Source organism: Oncorhynchus mykiss, chromosome 9 (genome assembly GCF_057628025.1).
Source record: "Oncorhynchus mykiss isolate SJ-2025 chromosome 9, ASM5762802v1, whole genome shotgun sequence".
Classification (NCBI taxonomy): domain Eukaryota; kingdom Metazoa; phylum Chordata; class Actinopteri; order Salmoniformes; family Salmonidae; genus Oncorhynchus; species Oncorhynchus mykiss.
In genome coordinates, this window is record NC_143030.1 from 31,808,568 (window position 1) to 31,833,592 (window position 25,025).

The window sequence follows — 25,025 nt, forward strand, 5'->3', positions numbered from 1 at the left end:
TCTCAGTTTCAAGGCCTTAGCTCGGAGCGAAGAAGCCTCGTGAGCTATTGGTCTGTCACATGTTATGAGCCGCTATTGGTCAGTCACATGAATGAAACAAAACTGTAATGATTAATGAAAATATATGTAAATACAGTGGGGCAAAAAAGTACTTAGTCAGCCACCAATTGTGCAAGTTCTCCCACTTAAAAAGATGAGAGAGGCATGTAATTTTCATCATAGGTACACTTCAACTATGACAGACAAAATGAGGAAAAAAATCCAGAAAATCACATTGTAGGATTTTTAATTAATTAATTTGCAAATTATGGCTATCCGCCTCCTGTGTCTGCATCTGGGTCAGCCTGAGCCTTGATAACAATTGGTCTCAGGATCTCGTCACGGCATCTCTGTGCATTCAAAGTGCCATTGATAAAAGTGCAATTATGTTCGTTGTGAGTAGCTTATGCCTGTCCATACCATAACCCCACCGCCATCATGGGGCACTCTGTTCACAACGTTGACATCAGCAAACCGCTCGCCCATACGATGCCACACACACGGTCTGAAGTTGTGAGGTTCGGTTGACGTACTGCCAAATTCTCTAAAATGACATTGGAGGCGGCTTATGAGATGAAATGTTCGTTGTGCAGGTGTCCACATACTTTTGGTCATGTAGTGTATCTAACACTTTAGCAATTTAGTAGGTAAGAAATTAGGGAAATAACACTGAAAGCAGAGCAGAGAGAAGGTAACAAAAACAGAAGCCCAATCAGATTTGAGGAGATCTAAAAGGAAATAGACTCGTTTTGAGAAAGCAGGAAGGAAAGCTAATACAAGATTGTGTGGGGGCGACTAACGCACCGATCTCCGTCGCTCTCGGGGACGAGTCATTAGCTACTAGTCCTTTGAAATAGATTGATAAAAACTAAATTATCGATTCAAAGTCAACATTACACCAAATAATATTGGAGAACATATCTATTATAAAATCATATTTACAACATCACAAGGACATGGTTACAGTAATGGGAATGGTTACCTGCGTTAGGATCAGCTAAGGTCACCAACACCTGTAGACCTCCTCGTACGATGAAGCTAACGTTGTTCTCATTGAAGGCCTGCTTAATGGCAGGGATACGCTGTGGAAAAAATGTAAAACACAACCATAAAATTCACACAAATCCAACAATGCCAATGAGTTAGGTAGTGTGTCTGTTTGATAGTGTACCTTATCCACAAATACACTCCTCTTAGCAGGCTTGCTCTCTGGTGGGAGAATGTACAGCTCGGCAGTGGTGGGCAGGCCCGGCTTCACCATGGTTACCAGGGACTCCTGGGGGACACCTGTGATCTGGGGGTCAAAGGTCATGGTCAGAAACGACATCTTCAACTTATGGGACATGTATCCCATGTTTCTACGACATGAGCATGTTTTCTCCCATTTCATAACTATACTGATCGTGCCTGTCATGTCTATATCAAATAGAATAATTTAACCAAAACATATTGAGGCCAATGCAGATGCTATCATTATGTATCCTAAGGAATAGACTGGTCCTGTTATGTTATAGCATCAGGTCATGTATGAGGTGAGTACAGTAGACCCACCTTGGCCAGAATCCTGGTGACCACCTGACCCACGTCCTCCCTCCACTCTGGAATGTTGGGGTTGAGGAGGTCCAGGTTACTGCTGAAGGCCAGAGGGATGACCTGGAAAAGGTCTGGGATTGGACAGAACACACAGGAAGTCGGCAGCCATTTTGGGTTACGGCATTCAGATTAACAAAAAAAAAATTGCCATTTTAATTATACCCTATCCATTTCTATCGTCAAGATTATTTAGAATAAGTCAACAGTTCCTCACAATCCTACATTCACTTCTTCTGCAGTATGTTTATTCTGTATCATCAGGTCTCAAGGGGTAAGATAATACAGTACCGTTCTGCTCAGTTAGCATTCTCTCATGAATAAATTAAACTCATCTAGATTTGTTAAGATGACATCATTATCCGTGACACAGTTACACAACGGCAACACATGAGGTCATGGAAAACACCAGGGACACAGTTACACAACAGCAACACATGAGGTCATGGAAAACACCAGGGACACAGTTACACAACAGCAACACATGAGGTCATGGAAAACACCAGGGACACAGTTACACAACAGCAACACATGAGGTCATGGAAAACACCAGGGACACAGTTACACAACAGCAACACATGAGGTCATGGAAAACACCAGGGACACAGTTACACAACAGCAACACATGAGGTCATGGAAAACACCAGGGACACAGTTACACAACAGCAACACATGAGGTCATGGAAAACACCAGGGACACAGTTACACAACAGCAACACATGAGGTCATGGAAAACACCAGGGACACAGTTACACAACAGCAACACATGAGGTCATGGAAAACACCAGGGACACAGTTACACAACAGCAAACACATGAGGTCATGGAGAGACACAGAGACACAACCAAACAACTAGAGCTATATCATCTAGAATAAAACTATTGCCTCATACCATAACATCATAAATAGTTGATGTACAGCACACAAATAACGTCATATATAAGTACTCATCAGCACTGCAATGTCCCCTCTCTCTTACCGTAGATACGGACTGTCTTGGTGTCCTGCACCATGGAGCGTCCATTAGAGGCCTGGACAGTGACAGACACCTCTCCTTCCGCAGGGAACCGCGTTATCAGACTATTCTCCAGGGACAGCTTGGGCTGCATGGAGACACACAGTGAATGTATTCATTCATCATTTCCACAAATCATTTATAAACTCTCAACATTAGCTTTAGCACTGTTAGCATCACAAAAAGACAGTGGTTGCATATGGCTCAGATCACCTTTTGAACATTAGTTTCCATAAATCTGCATTTAAAGTGGAGAACCAACCTGTGGGTTGTGTGTGTGTCAGTATGAATTAACAGTAGGTTGTGCCTGTGTGTTTGTGCGTGTGTGTCAGTGTCAGAGGAAGCTGGTGGGAGGAGCTATAGGAGGAAGGGCTCACGGTAATGGCTGGGTTGGATTGATGGAACGGAGTCAAACATGTGGCTTCCATGCGTTTGATGGGTTTGATTATTCCATTCCAGACATTACAATGAGCTCATCCCACCAGCCTCCTCTGGTCAGTATACATTACCTGTAGGTTGTTTCCTATCCACCAGTAGAAGACAGTCAGGTTGGCCTCTGAAGGAAGCACCACAGCTGTCAGGTTGACTTCCTGGTTAACCCCGGCAATGGGAACTACTTCCAGGTGAACTTCCTGTAGAGGGGCTGTGACCTGGATGTACATGGTGGCCTGGTCGTGTCCGGCCATGTTCTCGGCCTTGACAGTGACACGGTAGACCCCCAGCTGTTCGTAGCGGTGCTGGATGGGCTCGTCTGTCACCGTCAGGTTCTGGTAGATGGCCCTCACCCCGTCACCCAGATCCACCTGGTATTTAGTGTTGCTGGTGTCACCCTGAGTGAGGGAGGAGGTACAGGAGGAGAACGTCACTGAATTGGGCTGATAAATGGGATAAAAACGAATGCTCATTCCACGGAGGGCCAAGTGTCTGCATGTTTTTGCTGGACTTGATTGATGAATTAAGGTCACTGACTAGTAAGGAACTCCCTTCACCTGGTTGTCGAGGCCTTAATTGAACTATATATACTACGAATGTAGTTTGAGGTAATAGCGAAGTAACTTTGGTCAACTTTGAGTTCAAGTTGAGATAACCAGTACCACGAGAGTGCCTCACCTTCTAGCCAGGAACATTTCTATGGCAACGAACCCTTCAGACTTAACCTGCTCCAGTGCAGGCCAACTCAGAGTTAACCTGAATTGAGTGTCTGAGCTGCGAGTTGAGGACCAATGAAATCTGATTCCCTCCCTCTCGCAAAAAAAGATTGCTTCATCATCCACTTCATTTGAGGAAGACAACTCAATAAAAATGTTATTAATATTATGGATTTTAAACATTTAGGTACATATAAGTGTCTTATATCGTCTGAAAGCTTAAACTCTTGTTAATCTAATCTCACTATCCGATTTACAGTAGCTATTACAGCGAAAACATGCCATGTGATTGTTTGAGGACGGCGCCCCACACCAAAATATTTTTCCACCGGCACAGATTTCATACATTCACAAATAACGATTATATATTCACTTACTTTTTGAAAATCTTCCTCTGATTTGTCATCCAAACGGTCCCAGCTATAACATGTAGTGTTGTTTTGTTAGATAAAATCCTTCTTTATATCCCTAAAAGTCTGTTTAGTTGGCGCATCAATTTGAGTAATCCACTCGTTCAACGTGCAGAGAAAGGAATCCAAAAATCTACCCCTAAACTTTGCTTCAACAAGTCAAAATATGTTTCTATTTACTCCTCAGATACCCTAAAATGTAACCAAACTATAATATTTATTACGGAAAGAAGTATGTTCAATAGGAAACCGATTTTAGCAGGTGCGTAATGTCTCCTTTGCGCGCGCCAACACGAATTTCCAAGACTGTGTCCTTCTGCTAAAACGTTCTTATTCTTTTTGAAAGTTACAAGCCTGAAACCTTGAACATAGACTGATGACACACAGTGGAAGCCATAGGAATTGCATCCAGAGAGCAAATTGTCAATATGACCTTACTCTTGCATTTCTAAGAGGATGGTCTCTCTTTCAAAAATAAAAGATTCTGGTTGTTTTTTCTTTGGATTTTCTCCTACCATATCTATTGTGTTATATTATCCTACATTATTTTAACATTTCTACAAACTTCAAAGTGTTTTCTTTCCAATGGTACCAATTCTATGCATATCCTGGCTTCGGGGCCTGAGCTACAGGCAGTTTACTTTGGGCACGTCATTCACAGGAAGTGGAGAAAAAAGGGGCCTAGCCCTAAGAAGTCTTAATGCACGAGTACCTTTTTTCCCACACCTATCGAACAAATTATTTGATTAAGTCATAAAAAAGTTTGGCTGTGCGTGAGGTTTGAAATGCATTTGTCATTACCAAATGTGTAATGTGGTCGGTATTACTACTTTTTTAATAACCACACCAAAGTCATAAAATAAAGACAGCACTAAAAGTCTATTTCACACAATATCCTCTTATGAATTTGCAAGATAACTTTTTCTTTCATTTTGATTTCAGCACAAATACAACAACAAAAAATGGCACTGACTTGCGCATGGATTGATGTTTCAGCATTGTCTCAATGAAGAGTTTGGCGATTGACTACCCTCGTGCGACATGCAAGCGCAGTTACAAGCCTGATCGAGTTAGCGGGAGGCGGACAAGCAATATTCACCCTTGTAGTTTGGATTGAAGCCGGAGCTGGAATGTGGAGCTAACTGAAGCTGGTGAGCTTTAGAAAAACCTGAGTGGGACTAGCTTGCTTTGTAGTATAACCCCCCTTGCTGACATTAGGCCCTCTATGGAATGAGTTTGACACTGCTCTATTTCAACAAGTGTATTTGGTAGGTTGCAGTTATAACTTCTGTCTCATAGGAGTCGTACGTGAGTCGTCTTGAACTTGCATTCGGAAAACAGGGGTTATTTCTTAGCTAGCTATTATCACAATCACACAGGCAAAGACACAAAAACACACACATTTACTCTGAACAGCCACACACAACTACCGCACCCCCATGGTTTTTTGAGACTCCCTACGCTGCTCTAAACTCAGACTTAAGTCATCCGTACCTTTTCCTGGTGGACGATGAAGGTGATGTCATCACCAGGTGCCACAGCCAGTATCTGCCCCTTTATACCCAGCTGGAGGCCTCTGGGAGGCAGCAGAGGACAGGTGTGCTGCTTGGCGCTCTGCTGCTTGTTCACTCCCCCCTCACACATGTTGGACACAACCTTCCTGTACCTGCAACACAGCACAGGGCCGTACCAATGTCAGAAAACAGGGGGACTTGTGATGGGTCAGGTGTAGTTTAGGTAAGGCATAGAGACTAGAGTACTAAAAGAATAATGATGCCTTTTTTAATGAGATGAGGTAGGGAGAGGGAGAGTGGTGAGAGGCAGCATGTGCGTGTTTGTGTGTGTGTATATGTGTGTTTGTGTTTTGTGCATTCTATTAACCCTCACCCCGTGCTGGACTCGAAGTCATGTCCCAGATGGCAGTCATCAGGTGGCGAGTCTGGGTCATGCCAGAAGTCAGCAAAGCATCTATCTCCCTCGGTCCTCAGGCTCTGGGCACGCTCAAACCCATAGTCACTAAACACACAGAGAAAGAGGAGAACGTTACCCCCGAGGCACTGATCTACGATATATTCTTGTGTTTCTCCCACTAATGGTTAAGGTTAGGATTGGAAGAGGGGGAAATATTCTAGAACAGTGCCTAAGGGTAAGCTCCATCTAGGGGTGCAGACAAAGGGCAAAGGTCAAAGAGCAAATACAATTCATGACCTCAATGATCGATAGACACCAACAACAAAGACGCCAACAGGCTTCACATAATAGGATCAATATCAATCGCCTAGAGTCAACACACAGCATTGATTGATTCTGTTTGTTGTGAATCAATCAAGCTTTAGGGTCAATGTCATTCTTATCATCTTATCAAGAACAGTGTTTTAGATTAAAGAGGATCCTCATTGAAAATGCTTGTACTGGATTTTCAATCCATCTCCTGAAGACAAAAGCAATCAAACCCTAACCCTGACAGTGACCCTTATCATGTATTTATTAAGTCTTTATCTGAAGTATATTCTATTGCATTAGAGTGTTCTGGTTTTGCTGTGGTGTCTCACCAGTTGAAGTCTGTCTCGGAGCACTGGCAGGTCTTGGTAGTGAGGGCAGAGGTGTAGCTCTTCCCCTTGATGCAGAATGCGGTGTCCTTCCTCTTCCTAAAACTCCTCTCCTGACCCATGATGCACTTCTCTCCCTGATGCGGGCCAAAAGTATACATTAGCTGATTGTAAAAGTGTAGGATAAACGCAAGATATTTACAAAGACATGGGAATGTGTGTGTGTGTGTTGGGTACCTTCAGGTCAGTGAGTTTCCAGGAGTCGTAGTCGGCCTCGGTACACTGTCTGGGGAATGACTGTCTGAAGTCCACCTTGACAAGCTCCCAGTCTGACCGGTAACTGATGTGACCAAACACCCTGCAGAGAGATATAAGAGGGAGAGAGATACATTTATATTGTCACATACACAGTGAAGTGCAGTAATCAATATCAAAATAGTACAACAAATAAATATAAATAATAATGATATATAAATAAATATAAATATATATACAGTACCAGTCACAAGTTTGGACACAACTACTCATTCAAGGGTTTTTCTTTATTTTTACTATTTTCCACATTGTAGAATAATAGTGAAGACATAAGAACTATGAAATAACACATACTGAATGGAATCATGTAGTAACCAAAAAAGTGTTAAACAAATCTAAATATATTTATATTTGATATTCTTCAAATAGCCACCCTTTGCCTTGACGACAGCTTTGCACAATAATAAGCAAAGAGAAACAACAGTCCATCATTACTTTAAGACATAAAGGTCAGTCAATACGGAACATTTCAAGAACTTTGAAAGTTGCTTCAAGTGCAGTCGCAAAAACCATCAAGCGCTATGATGAAACTGGCTCTCATGAGGACCGCCACATGAAAGGAAGACCCAGAGTTACCTCTGCTGCAGAGGACAAGTTCATTAGAGTTACCAGCCTCAGAAATTGCAGCCCAAATAAATGCTTCACAGAGTTCAAGTAACAGACACATCTCAACATCAACTGTTCAGAGGAGACTGTGGGAATCAGGCCCTCAATTGCTGCAAAGTGTCACGTGTGCTCCCTCTCCGGGCCTCTAGGTCACCTGGCTGCTCGTTAGGGCGTATACCATCACCTCCTTGATTACCTGCCCTTTATAGGTCTCTCCCTTTGGTTTCTTCCCAAGTCGTCATTGTTGCTGTTTCATGTCGGTGCGCTGTTTGTGTTTGTTTTGTTCATTTATTAATTAAATGTATTCACTCCCTGAACATGCTTCCTGACTCTCGACGTACATCGTTACAGAATGACGACTCAACAAAGGGAAGCATCAGAGAGTGTTTTTTTGTGTGTGTTGGGGGTGATGTTGGGTCCGGTGTTTGGAGAGGAGCTACCTGGGAAGCCTCAGCCGGTTTGTAGGCTCCCATACCACAACGGGTTCATTACGCTTCCATGCCTAAGCTGGGTGAACAGGTTCCCGTGCCTCAACCGAGGCAACCGGGAGGTCTCAGCCGACACATCAGGCTCTCACTCCTCAGCCGGTTCGTCAGGTTTCTGCGGAGGCGACCGGTCCACTCTGGATCCCCGGGATCGTCCCTGTGGTTGGCATCCTGCGGCTGGAGCTGAACGCGCCGGGGAGGGTGTACTGTCACGTATGCTCTCTCTCTCTGGTGCTCAAGGTCATCATGCTCCCACACCTCAGCCGGATCGACAGGTTCCCGCGCCTTAGCAGAGGTGACCGGTCCGCTCCTGGTCCCTGGGATCGTCATTTTGGTCAGCGTCCTGCGGCTAGTGCCGCACGTCGGGGATGGCGTACTGTCACGTGTGCTCCCTCTAGGTCACCAGGCTGCTTGTTAGGGCGCAACCTCTCACCAGCGTTACGCGCATAATGACACTCACCTGGACTCCATCACCTCCTTGATTACCTGCCCTTTACATGTCACTCCCTTTAGTGTCTTCTCCAGTCGTCATTGTCGCTGTTTCATGTCGGTGCGCTGCTTGTGTTTGTTTTGTTCATTTATTAATTAAATGCATTCACTCCCTGAACATGCTTCATGACTGTCAGCGTGCATTGTTACACAAAGAAACCACTACTAAAGGGCACCAATAAGAAGAAACTTGCTTGGGCCAAGAAACACGAGTAATGGACATTAGACCGGTGGAAATTTGTCCTTTGGTCTGTAGTCAGAATTGGAGATTTTTGGTTCCAACCGCAGTGTCTTTGTGGGTGAACGGATGATCTCTGCATGTGTATTTCCCACCGTAAAGCATGGAGGATGAGGTGTTATGGTGTGGGGGTGCTTTGCGGGTGACACTGTCTGTGATTTATTCAGATGACCTGGCCTACACAATCCCCCGACCTCAACCAAGTTGAGATGGTTTGGGATGAGTCGGACTGCAGAGGGAAGGAAAAGCAGCCAACAAGTGCTCAGCATATGTGCGAACTCCTTCAAAACGGTTGAAAAAGCATTCCAGGTGAAGCTGGTTGAGAGAATGCCAAGAGTGTGCAAAGCTATCATCAAGGCAAGGGGTGGCTATTTGAAGAATCTCAAATATAAAATTATTTTCATTTGTTTAACACTTTTTTTGGTTACTACATGATTCCCCTTGTGTCATTTCATAGTTTTCTTCATTCTGCAATAAAAATAAAGAAAAAACCTTGAATGAGCAGGTGTTCTAAAACTTTTGACCCGTAGATTATAAATATAATAAAGAAAACATGAGAAATTAGAAATAAGATAGGAAGCTATATACAGGATCAGTACTAATACCTAATGCTAATATAGTGTGCAGGGATACTAAAGTATTTAAGGTAGATATGTACATAGGCGGGTTTAGGAGAAAGTGACTGGTAGCAGGATAAATAATAATAATAATAGTAAACAATGTGGCAGCAGCATGAGTGGTGGGTCGGTGTGTGCATGTACAGTAAGTGTAGGTGTTAGTGTGCGTGAGTGAGTGTGCAAGAGTGTCAGTGTAAGCGTGATAGGTGGATATAAACTCAGCAAAAAAAGAAACGTCCTCTCACTGTCAACTGCGTTTATTTTCAGCAAACTTAACATGTGTAAATAATTGTATGAACAAGATGCAACAACTAAAACATAAACTGAACAGGTTCCACAGACCTGTGACTTGAACTTTAAAAATGTGTCCCTGAACAAAGGGGGGGGGGGGGGGGGTCAAAATCAAAAGTAACAGTCAGTATCTGGTGTGGCCACCAGCTGCATTAAGTACTGCAGTGCATCTCCTCTTCATGGACTGCACCAGACTGCAGTCCTCATGCCTCCTTGCAGCCAGACTAAGGCACATTCACGCAGATGAGCAGAGTCAGTAGAAAGGCCTCTTTAGTGTCCTACGTTTTCATAACTGTGATCTTAATTGCCTACCGTCTGTAAGCGGTTAATGTCTTAACGACCATTCCACAGGTGCATGTTCATTAATTGTTTATGGTTCATTGAACAAGCATGGGAAACAAATGAAGACCTGTGAAGTTATTTTGATTTTTACGAATTGTCTTTGAAAGACAGGGTCCTGAAACATGTTTACATGTAAACAGGGCTGGTAAGTGAGTGGAAGCAGGAACATATAAGTACTTATCGTTATATACTAGTGATAATATACTGTATACATGTAAAGAGGAGAATTAGTGACTAGCAGCACAATAAAATAGATAGGTACTAATTGTATTGGCAATCAATAATCAATGAACAGCAGCGTAGTGGTAGTAATAAATCCAATCAATAATCATAGCGTAGGTGTGAGGGGAGAAGTAGTTGTTAGCCATTTAACAGTCTTATGGCCAGGGGGTTGAAGCTGTTCAGGAGTCTGTTGGTCTAAGCCTTGATGCACCGGTACCGTCTGCCTGGATGGGAGCATTGAGAGCAGAGGTTCTCCATGTCTCAGGTGGTTGGAGTCTCAGACACTCCTGACAAGTGCTTCCTGGATGACTGGGAGCTCACCCCCAGTGATTCGCTGGGCCGTCTGCACCACCCACGGTCGGTCTGACTGTCTGCCCTGTCTGTTCTGCCCACCCTTCCACCCGCCCGTACATCCAACCATTTCCACATTTATCCTCATAGGCCACGTTTAGACAGGCAACCCAATTCTAAAAAAAAAAATCCACTCATTTAAGTATTTTTGACCAATCACATCAGACATTTTCACATCAGATCTTTTTCAGAACTGATCTGATTGATCAAAAGAAAAATGTGTAAAAAAAAAAAGAAGCAGAATTTGGATGCATGCCTAAACGTAGCCATCAAGCTCCAACTCCTATTCCATGAGGTGTGACTCCTGAACCATATCCTCTGGTCCCTGGTCATGTGACATGGTTGAACCAATCCCCTCTTTTGGGAACAGAGCAGTCAGACAGTAGTGTCGTGACATGTCTGTGCTCTCTACTTATCCACACTTCCCTAATGAGCAGGGATCCACTTGAGTGCTCCTGGACCTTTCTATAGTCCATACTTTGTACATCAAAGACACAGATGTCCCTTCTATTATGATGGCCTAAAAAGCCATTGACTGCCCTGCACAAAATATTGTCCTAAATGGTCTCTTTTAAGGGACTCAAAAGCATTCAGAAGAGTATTGTATGATATGTGTTATTGTATATGTCCACTAGATGGCGATATATCACTATGAAAAAAATGAGGAAGTACATTTTTTTCACTTATGTATTAAAATGTACCAATTTGAGCACTTATTTTTCTTAGACTGTCAGTGAGAGCATGTTCTTTTGGGAACAGATTGATGGGAAAACATGTCAGCAGCCCTGACATCTGTTCCGTTACGTATGTAACAATTCCCCCCATTCAATAGGCTGCAACTGTGAACTCATATCTTGATCACAGATGCTGTTGTTTTATCCCCCTCTCTCACTCCCAATCTCTCTTTATCCATGATTATATTTCTATTGAATATGGCACTTTTAAATGTTAAAGCAATCACAAGTAAAACCTTTCTCGTGAATGACCTCATTACTGAGCTCAAAGTTGATTGCATGTTTCTCACTGAAACATGGCTGTCATCAGACTGTACTGCCGCTCTTATTGAAACCTCCTCCCAGATTACAAGTTTTCATCCTCTATCGGAAAAGGGAAAAGGGGTGGGGGGGACAGCCTCTATTTTTACCAATGCTTTCAGATGTAAGGACATTTTGTTTGGCGACTTTGGCTCTTTTGAGCATCATGCCATACTGTTTAAATGTTACCCACCAGTGCTGGCCATAACCCTGTATAGGCCACCAAAGCACTGCCCCACTTTCTTTACTGTATCATCTGAACTATTGTTTATTGTCCTTGAGAACTATGATAAAATCATTGTGTTGGGTGATTTTAATATTCATGTTGACAAAGAGACTGACTACAAGGCCATTGAATATTTATGAATCTTGATCTATGTACTTTATCCAACATGTTACTGGGCCCACCCATAACCGCAGCCATACTCTGGACCTGGTTATTACCGAGGGGCTTTCTACTGGGTCCACCCATAACCCATACTCTGGACCTGGTTATCACCAAGGGGCTTTCTTCTGGGTCCACCCATAACCGCAGCCATACTCTGGACCTGGTTATTACCAAGGGGCTTTCTACTGGGTCCACCCATAACCCATACTCTGGACCTGGTTATTACCAAGGGGCTTTCTACTGGGTCCACCCATAACCCATACTCTGGACCTGATTATTACCGAGGGGCTTTCTACTGGGTCCACCCATAACCCATACTCTGGACCTGGTTATCACCAAGGGGCTTTCTTCTGGGTCCACCCATAACCGCAGCTATACTCTGGACCTGGTTATTACCAAGGGGCTTTCTACTGGGTCCACCCATAACCCATACTCTGGACCTGGTTATTACCAAGGGGCTTTCTACTGGGTCCACCCATAACCCATACTCTGGACCTGGTTATTACCAATGGGCTTTCTACTGGGTCCACCCATAACCCATACTCTGGACCTGGTTATTACCGAGGGGCTTTCTACTGGGTCCACCCATAACCGCAGCCATACTCTGGACCTGGTTATTACCGAGGGGCTTTCTACTGGGTCCACCCATAACCCATACTCTGGACCTGGTTATTACAGAGGGGCTTTCTACTGGGTCCACCCATAACCCATACTCTGGACCTGGTTATTACCAAGGGGCTTTCTACTGGGTCCATCCATAACCCATACTCTGGACCTGGTTATCACCAAGGGGCTTTCTACTGGGTCCATCCATAACCCATGCTCTGGACCTGGTTATTACCGAGGGGCTTTCTACTGGGTCCATCCATAACCCATACTCTGGACCTGGTTATTACCGAGGGGCTTTCTACTGGGTCCACTCATAACCCATACTCTGGACCTGGTTATTACCGAGGGGCTTTCTACTGGGTCCACCCATAACCGCAGCCATACTCTGGACCTGGTTATTACCGAGGGGCTTTCTACTGGGTCCACCCATAACCGCAGCCATACTCTGGACCTGGTTATCACCGAGGGGCTTTCTACTGGGTCCACCCATAACCCATGCTCTGGACCTGGTTATTACCGAGGGGCTTTCTATTGACATATCCTCCATTGTTGACGCTGCGTTATCTGATCACCACTGTGGGATTTTTTTACGACCTTGTTGCCCGTAGAACAGGGTAATACTGAACACATGATTAAGAAACGCTATTTCAAATCTGAAGTTGACAGAGATTTGATTGAGTGTATGAACGATACTCCACCACCTATTCTGCCTTCCCCGTGTGAGGGTTTAGTTCATAACTTTAATTGCAAATGAAGGGCAACCATTGATGCCATAGCTCCAGTAAGGTTGAAAAGGGCCACATCCAAACAGAGAGCCCATTGGATGAGTGAGGAAACTAATCAATGAAAGAGAAATTGCAGAATGGCAGAGTGGAAGTGGAGGAAGTCAAAGTTGCAGGTCCATTATGATATTCCGAGAGAGCAACTTGGCATATATAACAAGGCCATTAGAAATGCCAGACGAGCTCATTTGATCTTGATCACTGTTCATCAGAATCCTTCGAGAGCGCTCTCCTCGACCATTGATGGCCTGATAAATCCTACCCCTGCAAACCTATGTGAACTTTCCGCCACATCTAAATGTGACGAGTTTGCAGCATCTTTCAGAGGTAAGATAACCAACATTAGGCTGGGTATCAGTCAAGCAAGACCTGATGAGAAGTTTGATGGTATGTGCTCTAGCCTACCACGCAAAGGCACTATGGATTTATTTTCCCTGGTTGACGCAGACATGCTTCTTCAAAACAGTTTTTAATTGCATATCTGAAGAATTACAAGCTATTCTTAATCACTCACTTTTCCTATTGCACTAAAAACTGCTATGGTGAAACCCCTTTTTAGAAAAGTAATCTCGATTCTTCAGATCTTAACAATTTTTTGGCCAATCTCCAACCTTCCGGTCTCAGGAAAAATTCTGGAGAAATTGGTGTTCAAACAGCTAAATAATTTTTGAAGTGACAGCTGTATTTAAAAAAAAAATATCCAATCTGGTTTTTGTGCCCACCACAGCACACAGCACAGAGACAGCCTTAAAGTGAAAAATGATCTTAGAGCCAACACAGATGCCAAACATCTTAGATTTAAGTGCTGCATTCAACACTGTTGACCATGATGTCCTTCTGGACAGACTGGAGAGGTGGGTTGGCCTCTCTGGTCCAGTTCTAAATTGGTTTTGGACCTATTTAACCGGTGAATAGTTTTTTTTGTCACCCTTGGTGAACATAACTCAGGGAAAATACATATCAAGTGTGGTGCTCCACAGGGTTCCATTTTGGGTCCGGTACTGTTCAGTTTATATAGCGTATTTTACCCCTTGGCAGCGTTATCAGGTAGTACAGCATTGATTTTCACAACTTTACATTTCTGTGTCACCAGAGGATTTTAGCTCCATTGGATAAATTATTAGACTGTATTAGTGATTTAAATAGTTGGAACTTCCTCCAGCTAAATCAAGACCGAGGTACTTATTGTTGGAACCAAAGCACAGAGAGAGAATCTAGCCGCACATTTGAATTCAAGGTCAATATAGACAAAACACCAAGTAAAAAACATACTTTAGATTCTGAACAAATTCGTATTTCGTATCGTATTTCGTATCGCACATTAGGAATGTGACCAAAATAGCTTTGTACCACCTGAGGAACATTGCCTTTGAATGTTCTTCAGATGCTGACGTTTCTCTCTCAGGCTGATACCGAGAGACTCATTCCATGCTTTTATTACAAGCAGGCTTGACTACTGTAATGCTCTCCTGTTTGGTCTACCCAAGAAACCCAGCGCGGGTACTGACACAGACCAGATGAAGAGCACACATTACACCAGTTTAAAGGTCTCTGTACTGGCTGCCTGTGAGTTTTAGATCATTCCGTTGGTTTTTTAAATCAATCCACGGTTTTGCACCCCAATATCTGTCAGACCTGCTGTTAAGTTATGTACCCAGAAGGTCCCTCAGGGCCACTGGCCTTTTAACTATCCCCAAAGCTGAAGACAAAGAGGCATGGAGAGGCAGCGTTTAGTTATTATAAACCCAGCCTCTGAAATAACCTGCCGGAGAACCTGAGGGGGGGCCAAACTGTGGACATATATAAAAGAGATCTTAAAACACATCTTTTTAGCTTTGTTTTTCCTCAGGGTGCTTTTTAGTTGCTCAGTGTGTCATCCTTTTGTTGTTTATCTTATGTTTGTTGGGTAGTAAATATTTCAGATTTTATTTTCATTGCTATTCATTCCTTTTTTTCCTGTATAGCAAATTGCATTGCATTCCATGCCTGAAATGTGAATAAATAAAGCTCAATTTGATATGTCACTTTTCTGCTCCTTATTGCTCTAACTTGATATTTTTCTCCTTTCTTTCTTTCTCTTTCTTTCTTTCTTTCTTTCTTTCTTTCTTTCTTTCTTTCTTTCTTGTCTTTCTTTGTCTTTCTCTTTCTTTCTTTCTCTCTCTCCCTTTGCCCCCCCCCCCCCCCCCCCGCTCTCTCTCTCTCCTTCTCTCTCAAACACGTGAATCACATATGTTGCAAGTCCTTTAAAATAATGTGTCCAGTCACAGTTTTGACCTCCCAAGGCTCTTGTCATTAGTATGTGTAAAGGCCTCTCCCCCTTCCAGCCTGTCCTTGGTGCTACAGTAAGTCACTGTTCAAAGACGAGACGAGAGTCCTCCCCCATCCAAAAAAATCGAAGCCAGCGCTGCAAAATACACCAGGGCAATCGTGGTTGGCCATCAGATGTCCCCTACTCGTCTCACTCCTCGCCGTATCTCACAGGAGGCAGATGGCGTGTGTGTGTGCCTATGTGTGTGGGGTGTGTGTGCGTGTCTGTGTGTGTCGGTCTTCCGCGACGACCCAAATCAGACCCATGGCCGCAACTCGGCGTAGGAGAAAATTGTTGTCCTGTTGGCTCATGATTCTGTCCTCTCACGACACCCCCCTCCACTAAAATGAAACGCAGGACTTATCTCCCCACTGGGGCCAAAAACTCTGAATTGATGTGCCTCTACACTTACTCCATCTAATTCACTGAAGATGATTAGATTAAGGGAGAGAAGGAGAGAAATGGAGAGAGAGAGAGAGAGAGAGAGAGAGAGAGAGAGAGAGGTAGAGAGAGAGAGGGAGAGAGAGAGAGCGGTGGAGAGAGAGAGAGAGAGACAGAGAGAGAGAGAGACAGAGAGAGGGAGAGAGAGCGCGAGGTAGAGAGCAACGTAAAAGGTGAGAAGTACAGAAGAAAACACTAGGCTAATCAATCCCTTAAGAGGAAGTGCAGCAGAAAATCACAGGGGAAATGGCCGTGTCCTTAACTAATGGAGAGTGCATTGGGGAGATGAGAAAACCCTGCTGGAGAGGCAGCTGCTCCATATTCCTTCCTAAGCCCCTTATTGGAGAGCAGAGGAGCCAGGAGAGCAGGGTAGAACTGTGAGGTAAGCAGCATGAGGTGTCACTGAGACTGCAGGATCAATTCTCACTCTCCTGGGGGAATCATTGCCTGGCCGTCTCATCTGAATAATAGGCTCCAGCCAATCAGATCCCTTAGTGTTGAAGTAATAGTGTTAAGAAACCAATCAATGACTTGCTACTAAATCGAGAGAGTTCTATTGAACCAATGGCAGAGCTTTGGAGTAGAGGTTCCCGTGAAATAGGACCTATTACCATACTACAAAGCTCATCATTCCCTTCCCAAAATGTACAGCTTCATTGAGGATTTCTGGAAGATTCCACGGTACACTTACGTCATGACCAGGGTCTCATCTCCCGGTTCGCTCAGAAGTCCATCGACGAAAACCGAGGTGCTGGTGAAGTTGTGGATGATCCACGTCCTTCCCTCATCGATACTGAACCTAAGGAGAAAAAAAAAACATTAGAACAGCTCTATGGAAGTCTATGGGTTCTTTTCAACAGGCGGCCATCTTGGAAGAGGCATTCACATGAGCTTTCTTATTGGTAATACTCCTCCTAACTAGAGAGAGCGAGAGAGATAACGTTTTGTTTTTGCAGTCCCCCCCCCCAGCGGAACGTTGTACAAACGGCAGCAACATGCTGAATTGTGTATACGAGTTACTTTTCAATATAATGTCAACGCAAACTAAAACACAATAAACGACAGATAAGGGCAACAACCCCCCCCCCCAAAATCGTGATCATCGTGAACTGTTCAGTAGGCGAACCGTGGCTGGGATGGCACTGCGGTGGATCCGTTCCAGTATAGCTGAGGAGCGGGTTCGGTGTGGGGCTCACAGACGATCGCTGGGGTGGGAGGATGTGCCAGTAGCCAGGGATCGGATTTCTACAAGTGATCTTTTGCGAAGGATCTACAGACTCTCCTAGACTGGCCATCTTGGAAAGAGGCAGGGGGGGGGGGGGGGGGGGGGAGACCCTTCATATTAGTACGGCTTGTGTCTAGGAGGGTGTAATGCCGTCATGACACACATGTCGTGAGAGACAGGATCGCCTCCAACCGGGACTGAACCGCCACCTGATTTAAGGACCTGTTCGAGTCAACATCTAGACCGCACGTCATTGCCAAGATGGTTTCCCAGTGGGTCTGTCTTCAAACGCGCCACCAGACCCACGGGCTGCTGTTAACTTGAAGGAAGGACTTTGAAATGAGAGGACCGGGGGTACGGATAGCTACCTTCTAACTCAACGTAACCCCCTGTGGCGTATGGCTCCCCGGGATCAACAGGGTTATGTACGTAAGTGGGGTTATGTGTTGGAAAGGAATCACTGTGGGATTTGAGTAGCAGACCTATGCCTGCAGGGCATGCAGATGGACGTGCTAACAAGCCAGCAGTAAAACCAGAGAGACTCTAGAGAGACAGGGATTAGACAATACATACAGAGAGAATCAGAGGCAGACAGACATCCCAACGCTGTATACGGGGAGAATTAGCTAGGGGGAACGGTTTGTTGTTGTGCGTCTCAGTTTTGCTTTCTCGTTCTCCTTCTCCCACGCCCCCCCCCCCCCCCCCCTCAATCACTCTGTCTCTCTCTCCCTCTCTAACACTAAGAGCGTGTCGAGAGAATAACTTATCCTAAGTGCACATTTTTATAAACCTTTGGTGCAGCCTAATGCATTAATAACACACAACTGTGCATTTTGTGATGGAATTATAATGTACACTACAGCCTTTCCTAGCACCAATCTGCAGTTAATAAATATAAACAAAACATGACTGCGTGAAAATAAGTGTAGATTTACTTGTACATTCACACAACCTTAATATGTGTATGCCCATTTTCCATCTCTGAGCATGTTGTGTTTTTATATGATTAAAAGCGACATGGCAGTGGTGGGAGAGTACATCACCCCAAACAACCCCGCTGCTATTGATGTTATTCAAAGCTGGGCATTATCCAACATTATTTGAACAAGTGTGTGCAGTGAAGTCAGAATATTGGCAAGGGGCATCCTTGAGCTGGGGCCTTTTGCTTTCCAAAGGGCCCCTAACAGAAAGTGAATCTCTGTGATCTACAGTACATATGTAGCGGTGTTGGAAACCCAGAGGGCCTGCTTCTTGAACTCTCGAATTCAAGTGCCCTTCTGAGAGGGGGAGGAAAAACGTCTCATTTGAGGACATGGATTTCGGACTCGTGTCAGTGAACCCAGGGGGTTCTCTTTTTGGTTGAAGGGCCTTTTAGGGCTGTTGGAGGGCTCTTGACTAACACAGATGAGTGCTCTCTCTCTCTCTCTCTCTCTCTCTCTCTCTCTCTCTCTCTCTCTCTCTCTCTCTCTCTCTCTCTCTCTCTCTCTCTCTCTCTCTCTCTCTCTCTCTCTCTCTCTCTCTCTCTCTCTCTCTCTCTCTCTCTCTCTCTCTCTCTCTCTCCCTCTCTCCCTCTCTCCCTCTCTCCCTCTCTCTCAGAGAGTTTACCTACCTAAATAAAGGGCACACAGAGTACAGACACTGACTGTGGCAATGTCTCCCAAACACCTTTCAAAACACTCTTACGCTCTTGCCTGAAGATTTCTACTACAGCCCAATCCCAAGGCAGTGATTTGGATTTAGAGGGCGAAGTGGGCATAAAGTTGACCTTTCTGATGCCGATGAGGCTGTTGAGACAAAGGTCATCTGCTGATAAAGGTCAGCGATAAGGATTCTCATTACTGAGTGCTTTCTATCATTTATTTTTCATTCAACGTTTATCAAGGTTACAGCTTCATTGTGATAAAATCTATTGATATAGATATGATCCACAGGAGAGACCTGGTCCTGGTCAGGTGTTTTGAAGGTCATAGATGGACGGTCAAAAGACTGTGTGGACATATTGGTGGCTCCTATATTGGTATATTGAGAGTTGTGAGTATTGGAGTTACAGAGTAGTTTGTTTGACAGTAAAATGAGCCTACTTGAGTATTTTGAGGGGGATGGAGGTGTCTTTGATGGCAACAATGACCCCTCCATGGTCCAGGTACAGGATGTGATGCTCTTCCTCAAACACCTACAAAACAGGAAGGACAATCACAGGACGTGTCGAAAAGACCAGGAAGTGAAAAGTTAGTAGGACGATAAGCGCTAGAAATGAATTAGATTACAGTACATTAATACATCACATAAAAGAAGAGCAGGAAAATTGGAGGTGGTCATAAAACCTATTCAAAAAGCTGAACACTGTATAATAGGTTTTGTCAGGAGATTGGAAGGTAATCTCCACCTTGAATTGAATTCCTTTTTTAGGTGGGGATGGAGATGGTGAGGGAGGTATGGAGGGAGGTACAGAAAGAGGTGGGGTGGGAGGTGGGGAGGGAGTTGGTGAGGGAGGTACGGAGGGAGGTGGTAAGAGAGGTGGGGAGGGAGGTGGGGAGGGAGGGACGTGAGGAGAGAGGTGAGGAGAGAGGTGGGGAGGGAGGAACGTGAGGAGAGAGGTGGGGAGGGAGGCGGGGAGGGAGGGATGTGAGGAGGGACGTGAGGAGAGAGGTGAGGAGAGAGGTGGGGAGGGAGGTGGGGAGTGAGGGACGTGAGGAGAGAGGTGAGGAGAGAGGTGGGGAGGGAGGTGGGGAGGCAGGGAGGGACGTGAGGAGAGAGGTGAGGAGAGAGGTGGGGAGGGAGGTGGGGAGGGAGGGATGTGAGGAGGGACGTGAGGAGAGAGGTGAGGAGAGAGGTGGGGAGGGAGGTGGGGAGGGAGGGATGTGAGGAGAGAGGTGAGGAGAGAGGTGGGAGGGAGGGACGTACGGAGGGAGGGGGGAGAGAAGTGGTGAGGGAGGTGGGGAAGGAAGTATGGAGGGAGGTGGGGAGGGAGGTGGTGAGGGAGAATGGGAGGGAAGTATGGAGGGAGGTGGGGAGAGAAGTGGTGAGGGAGGTGGGGAGGGAAGTATGGAGGGAGGTGGGGAGAGAAGTGGTGAGGGAGGTGGGGAAGGAAGTATGGAGGGAGGTGGGGAGAGAAGTGGGGAGGGAGGGGAGTATGGAGGGACGTGAGTAGAGAGGTGAGGAGAGAGGTGGGGAGGGAGGTGGGGAGGCAGGGAGGGACGTGAGGAGAGAGGTGAGGAGAAAGGTGGGGAGGGAGGGATGTGAGGAGAGAGGTGGGGAGGGAGGGACGGACGTACGGAGGGAGGGGGGAGAGAAGTGGGGAGGGAGGGGAGTATGGAGGGAGGGGAGTAGAGAGGTGAGGAGAGAGGTGGGGGAGGGAGGTGGTGAGGGAAGTATGGAGGGAGGTGGGGAGAGAAGTGGTGAGGGAAGTATGGAGGGAGAGAGGTATACAGGGAGGTGGGGAGAGACTCACCTGTCTCCAAGTCTTCCCACAGTCAGAGGTGATGTACATCTCTTCTTTATACTCCACCAGCTGGGAACCCAGGTTACCTGACAAACACACACAGAGAGAGAGAGAGACAGAGACAGAGACAGAGAGAGAGAGAGAGAGAGCACAATTAGACCCAACCAAGAAAACCACAGAAAGAGAGAGGGAGAGAGAGAGAGACAGACAGACAGAGACAGAGAGAGAGACAGAGACAGACAGAGCGCAAGAGAGAGCACAATTAGACCCAACCAAGAAAACCACAGACAGAGACAGAAAGAGAGAGAGACAGAGAGAGACAGAGAGACAGAGAGACAGAGACAGAGAGAGAGAGAGAGAGAGAGACAGAGAGAGAGAGAGAGACAGAGAGAGAGAGACACACAGAGAGAGAGACAGAGAGCAAGAGAGAGCATAATTAGACCCAACCAAATCATGAGAAAACAAAAAGATAATTACTTGACACATTGGAAAGAATTAACAAAAAACAGAGCAAACTAGAATGCAATTTGGCCCTAAACAGAGAGTACACAGTGGCAGAATAACTGACCACAGTGACTGACCCAAACCTAAGGAAATCTTTAACTATGTACAGACTCAGTGAGCATAGCCTTGCTTTTGAGAAAGGCCGCCGTAGGCAGACATGGCTCTCAAGAGAAGACAGGCTATGTGCTCACTGCCCACAAAATGAGGTGGAAACTGAGCTGCACTTCCTAACCTCCTGCCCATATTAGAGAGTATGACCATATTAGAGAGACATATTTCCCTCAGATTACACAGCTCCACAAAGAATTCGAAAACAAATCCAATTTCGATAAACTCCCATATCTACTGGGTGAAATTCCACAGTGTGCCATCACAGCAGCAAGATTTGTGACCTGTTGCCACAAGAAAAGGCCAACCAGTGAAGAACAAACACCATTGTAAATACAACCCATATTTATGCTTATTTATTTTCCCTTGTGTACTTTAACCATTTGTACATTGTTACAACACTGTGTATATATATATATATATATATATATATATATATATGTAATGTTTACTGTTAATTTGTATTGTTTATTTCACTTTTGTATATTATCTACCTCACTTGCTTTGGCAATGTTAACACGTTTCCCATGCCAATAAAGCCCCTTAAATTGAATTGAATTGAATTGAGAGAGAGAGAGAGAGAGAGCAAGAGAGAGAGAGAGAGAGAGAGACAGAGAGAGAGAGAGAGAGAGAGCGAGAGAGAGAGAGAGAGAGAGAGAGAGAGAGGCTAGAGGTCATGATCAGATGTGCTTCTGCATTTTTCTGCATTTTCTTTAAAAAAAATATAGATTTAGAGTTAGATAAACTTGGATTTTTTGTCAGGAACATATACAGGATGCTACCCTCTACAACATAACCTATTTCCTCTTCGCAGCTGATTGAGCAGATAGGCCACTCGTTCAAGTATGGAGCTTTTAGGTAAGAGAGGGCAGGATGAAGAGGATAGAGAGACGGGGAGGTGAAAGAGATGAAGTAAGTGTGTGTGTGTGGGCTTGTAATACATGTGTGATGAGAGAGAGAGAGAGAGAGGGAGAGAGAGGGAGAGAGAGAGAGAGAGGGGGGGAGGGAGAGAGGGAGAGAGAGAGAGAGGGAGAGAGAGAGAGAGAGAAATAGTTAATTGAATGAGCAGGCAGCACCCGTGGATGTCACAGCCAGAGCTGTGGTGGTCGTGAAATTTTGTCAGCCTGGTGATTGTCAAGCAAATAACTGCTGGTCGCACGGTTATTGACCGTTGATTAACATAAACACATTTAGCTGGCTTCCACGCATAGCCTTACAAGCCACTGATGCAGACCGTTGGAACATCTACATGTTAAAAAGTCGAATAAATCCATGTAAGATAGCCTACACCATCACAATAAATCCATTATTTATTTTAGACAGGTCTAAAGAAACATGATATGAAGAAAATGTAGTCTATTTCAGAAGAACAGAATGACATATTCTGAGCCGTCCTTATGTTAGGCCCTGACCTGGCTGTGCCAAATGGCTGTTGGCTACACTAGTTCATTTAGCAGACAACATTTGCTTAGAATTCCATGCCATTATTTTATATTATTTTAAAGTTTGAAGAATACAATTGAACATAACTGAATAGAATGGAAATGATATTTCCTCCAAACGATTTGTGTGAGTGTGAACATGCGGCTATTCTGTGTTGAGCAGGTTTACAAAGAAACAGGTACTCCTACAGTATATTCTTCATTTAGAGTTATTTATGTAACTTTAGAAATGCTGGGCTATCTGTTTTGATTTTTAATACATTCTAAGGCTGCATGATGCAACTCTAATGATGATTTGAAAAAAGTTGCATGAAAGGCGTGAGCTCTGCTTCGTCTCTCATTCGCAAGTTGACAAGTCAAATCACATTGTGTTCGTCACATGCGCCGAATACAACAGGTGTAGGTAGACCTTACAGTGAAATGCTTACTTACAAGCCCTTAACCAACTGTCATGTAGGTATGAATGATTCGGGAGACAGGCGCAGGAATGCGTAATATGGGTTTTTATTAAGCCCACATTACGGCGTGCCGTGTAAAGGCACGGGGACAAAGACCAAACAAACACGTAACAAAACACAGGGTAGAAACCCAAAACAAAAGAGGGAAGAGTACCTTGAATAAATAACACATGGGCACAATGATTATCACGCGGGACGAGACCCGTAATCATCTGCCCAATCCACAAGGGCGCGAAAGCCTAAACACACAGCACAGGTACTCACACGCACCAACGGACATTGTAACAATAATCGACCGCCCAATGGAAACCAAAGGGCACCTATATACAAATACAATCCCCAAAGTGGGAATAGGGACCAGGTGTGCGCAATGAAAGTTTCAGAGGGATCCGTTACACCAACAAGGCAGTTTTAAGAAAACACCTACAAAAATAAATAAGAGATCTTGATGGCTGACTCACTTGATAATACCTTGAATTTCCCGGCTGCATCCCCTTTGTGTGGACATAATCCCCCTAAAAAAATCCATGCCTTTTGCGGCCAGTGGCCAATGTGCCCTTGGGCTGAATATAATACATATAATTAATTCCCTTCTCCCCTCTGCATGCCGAGGCACCTCTCAGTCACGTGATCGGGTCTTTCTCACAGGCTACAGGTGAAGACGGACACATCAGGGATGCAACTGCGCGCGTCCTTATCCAATTCCGAGGCCCATATTGAAGATATTGGAAGAACTGTCCACATTTACTTCTCATCAGCCAACAAGATGAGTACTAGCCTATGTCAATCTACTATCCCCCATAGTACAACAGTTGACTTATTATATTCTGTGCAAGAAATAAATATCCCAAACATAGTCCGGGACAGTTGTGGGATGCGACAGCTTAAAATGTAGATAAACTACTATGGCAGTAGGCTGTAAGCGCAAATCTTCCATTAGCAGGAAAACACCATTCTCAAAAGTGACCACAAATGCGATTATGCATGTAATGCTTTTATTATAAAGGTGCATTTTAATGGTGAAAATTGCTGCGTATGTATGCCAGTTAGGCTCTACACCTGTTGTAAAGTGAAAAAAATCTTCTTTATTTTAAGAAGCCACTTTAGTTGTGATATAAACCTATACAGTGCCTTGCGAAAGTATTCGGACCCCTTGAACTTTGCGACCTTTTGCCACATTTCAAGCTTCAAACATAAAGATATAAAACTGTATTTTTTTGTGAAGAATCAACAACAAGTGGGACACAATCATGAAGTGGAACGACATTATTGGATATTTCAAACTTTTTTAACAAATCAAAAACTGAAAAATTGGGCGTGCAAAATTATTCAGCCCCTTTACTTTCAGTGCAGCAAACTCTCTCCAGAAGTTCAGTGAGGATCTCTGAATGATCCAATGTTGACCTAAATGACTAATGATGATAAATATAATCCACCTGTGTGTAATCAAGTCTCCGTATAAATGCACCTGCACTGTAACAGTCTCAGAGGTCCGTTAAAAGCGCAGAGAGCATCATGAAGATCAAGGAACACACCAGGTCCGAGATACTGTTGTGAAGAAGTTTAAAGCCGGATTT

General features: G+C 44.6%; 1 protein-coding gene across 11 annotated transcripts in view; it reads right to left on the reverse strand.

Moving 5' to 3' along the window:
* LOC110531879 (VPS10 domain-containing receptor SorCS2) overlaps positions 1-25,025 on the reverse strand; it is a 321,210-nt gene that overhangs the window by 10,855 nt on the left and 285,330 nt on the right. For 6 of the 11 annotated variants that reach the window (XM_090184068.1, XM_036987784.2, XM_090184069.1 and 3 more), the window contains exons 12-24: positions 20,946-21,022; positions 19,576-19,667; positions 16,961-17,068; positions 6,989-7,109; positions 6,755-6,888; positions 6,090-6,218; positions 5,697-5,868; positions 3,154-3,474; positions 2,609-2,732; positions 1,591-1,703; positions 1,211-1,333; positions 1,022-1,121; positions 844-885 (exon numbers count right to left, since the gene is read on the reverse strand). In XM_090184068.1, coding sequence (XP_090040194.1) covers positions 844-885; positions 1,022-1,121; positions 1,211-1,333; positions 1,591-1,703; positions 2,609-2,732; positions 3,154-3,474; positions 5,697-5,868; positions 6,090-6,218; positions 6,755-6,888; positions 6,989-7,109; positions 16,961-17,068; positions 19,576-19,667; positions 20,946-21,022 — 1,656 coding nt within the window. The remainder of the gene's footprint in view (positions 1-843; positions 886-1,021; positions 1,122-1,210; positions 1,334-1,590; positions 1,704-2,608; positions 2,733-3,153; positions 3,475-5,696; positions 5,869-6,089; positions 6,219-6,754; positions 6,889-6,988; positions 7,110-16,960; positions 17,069-19,575; positions 19,668-20,945; positions 21,023-25,025) is intronic. The other 5 variants (XM_090184070.1, XM_036987785.2, XM_090184071.1 and 2 more) reach the window with 1 other exon arrangement.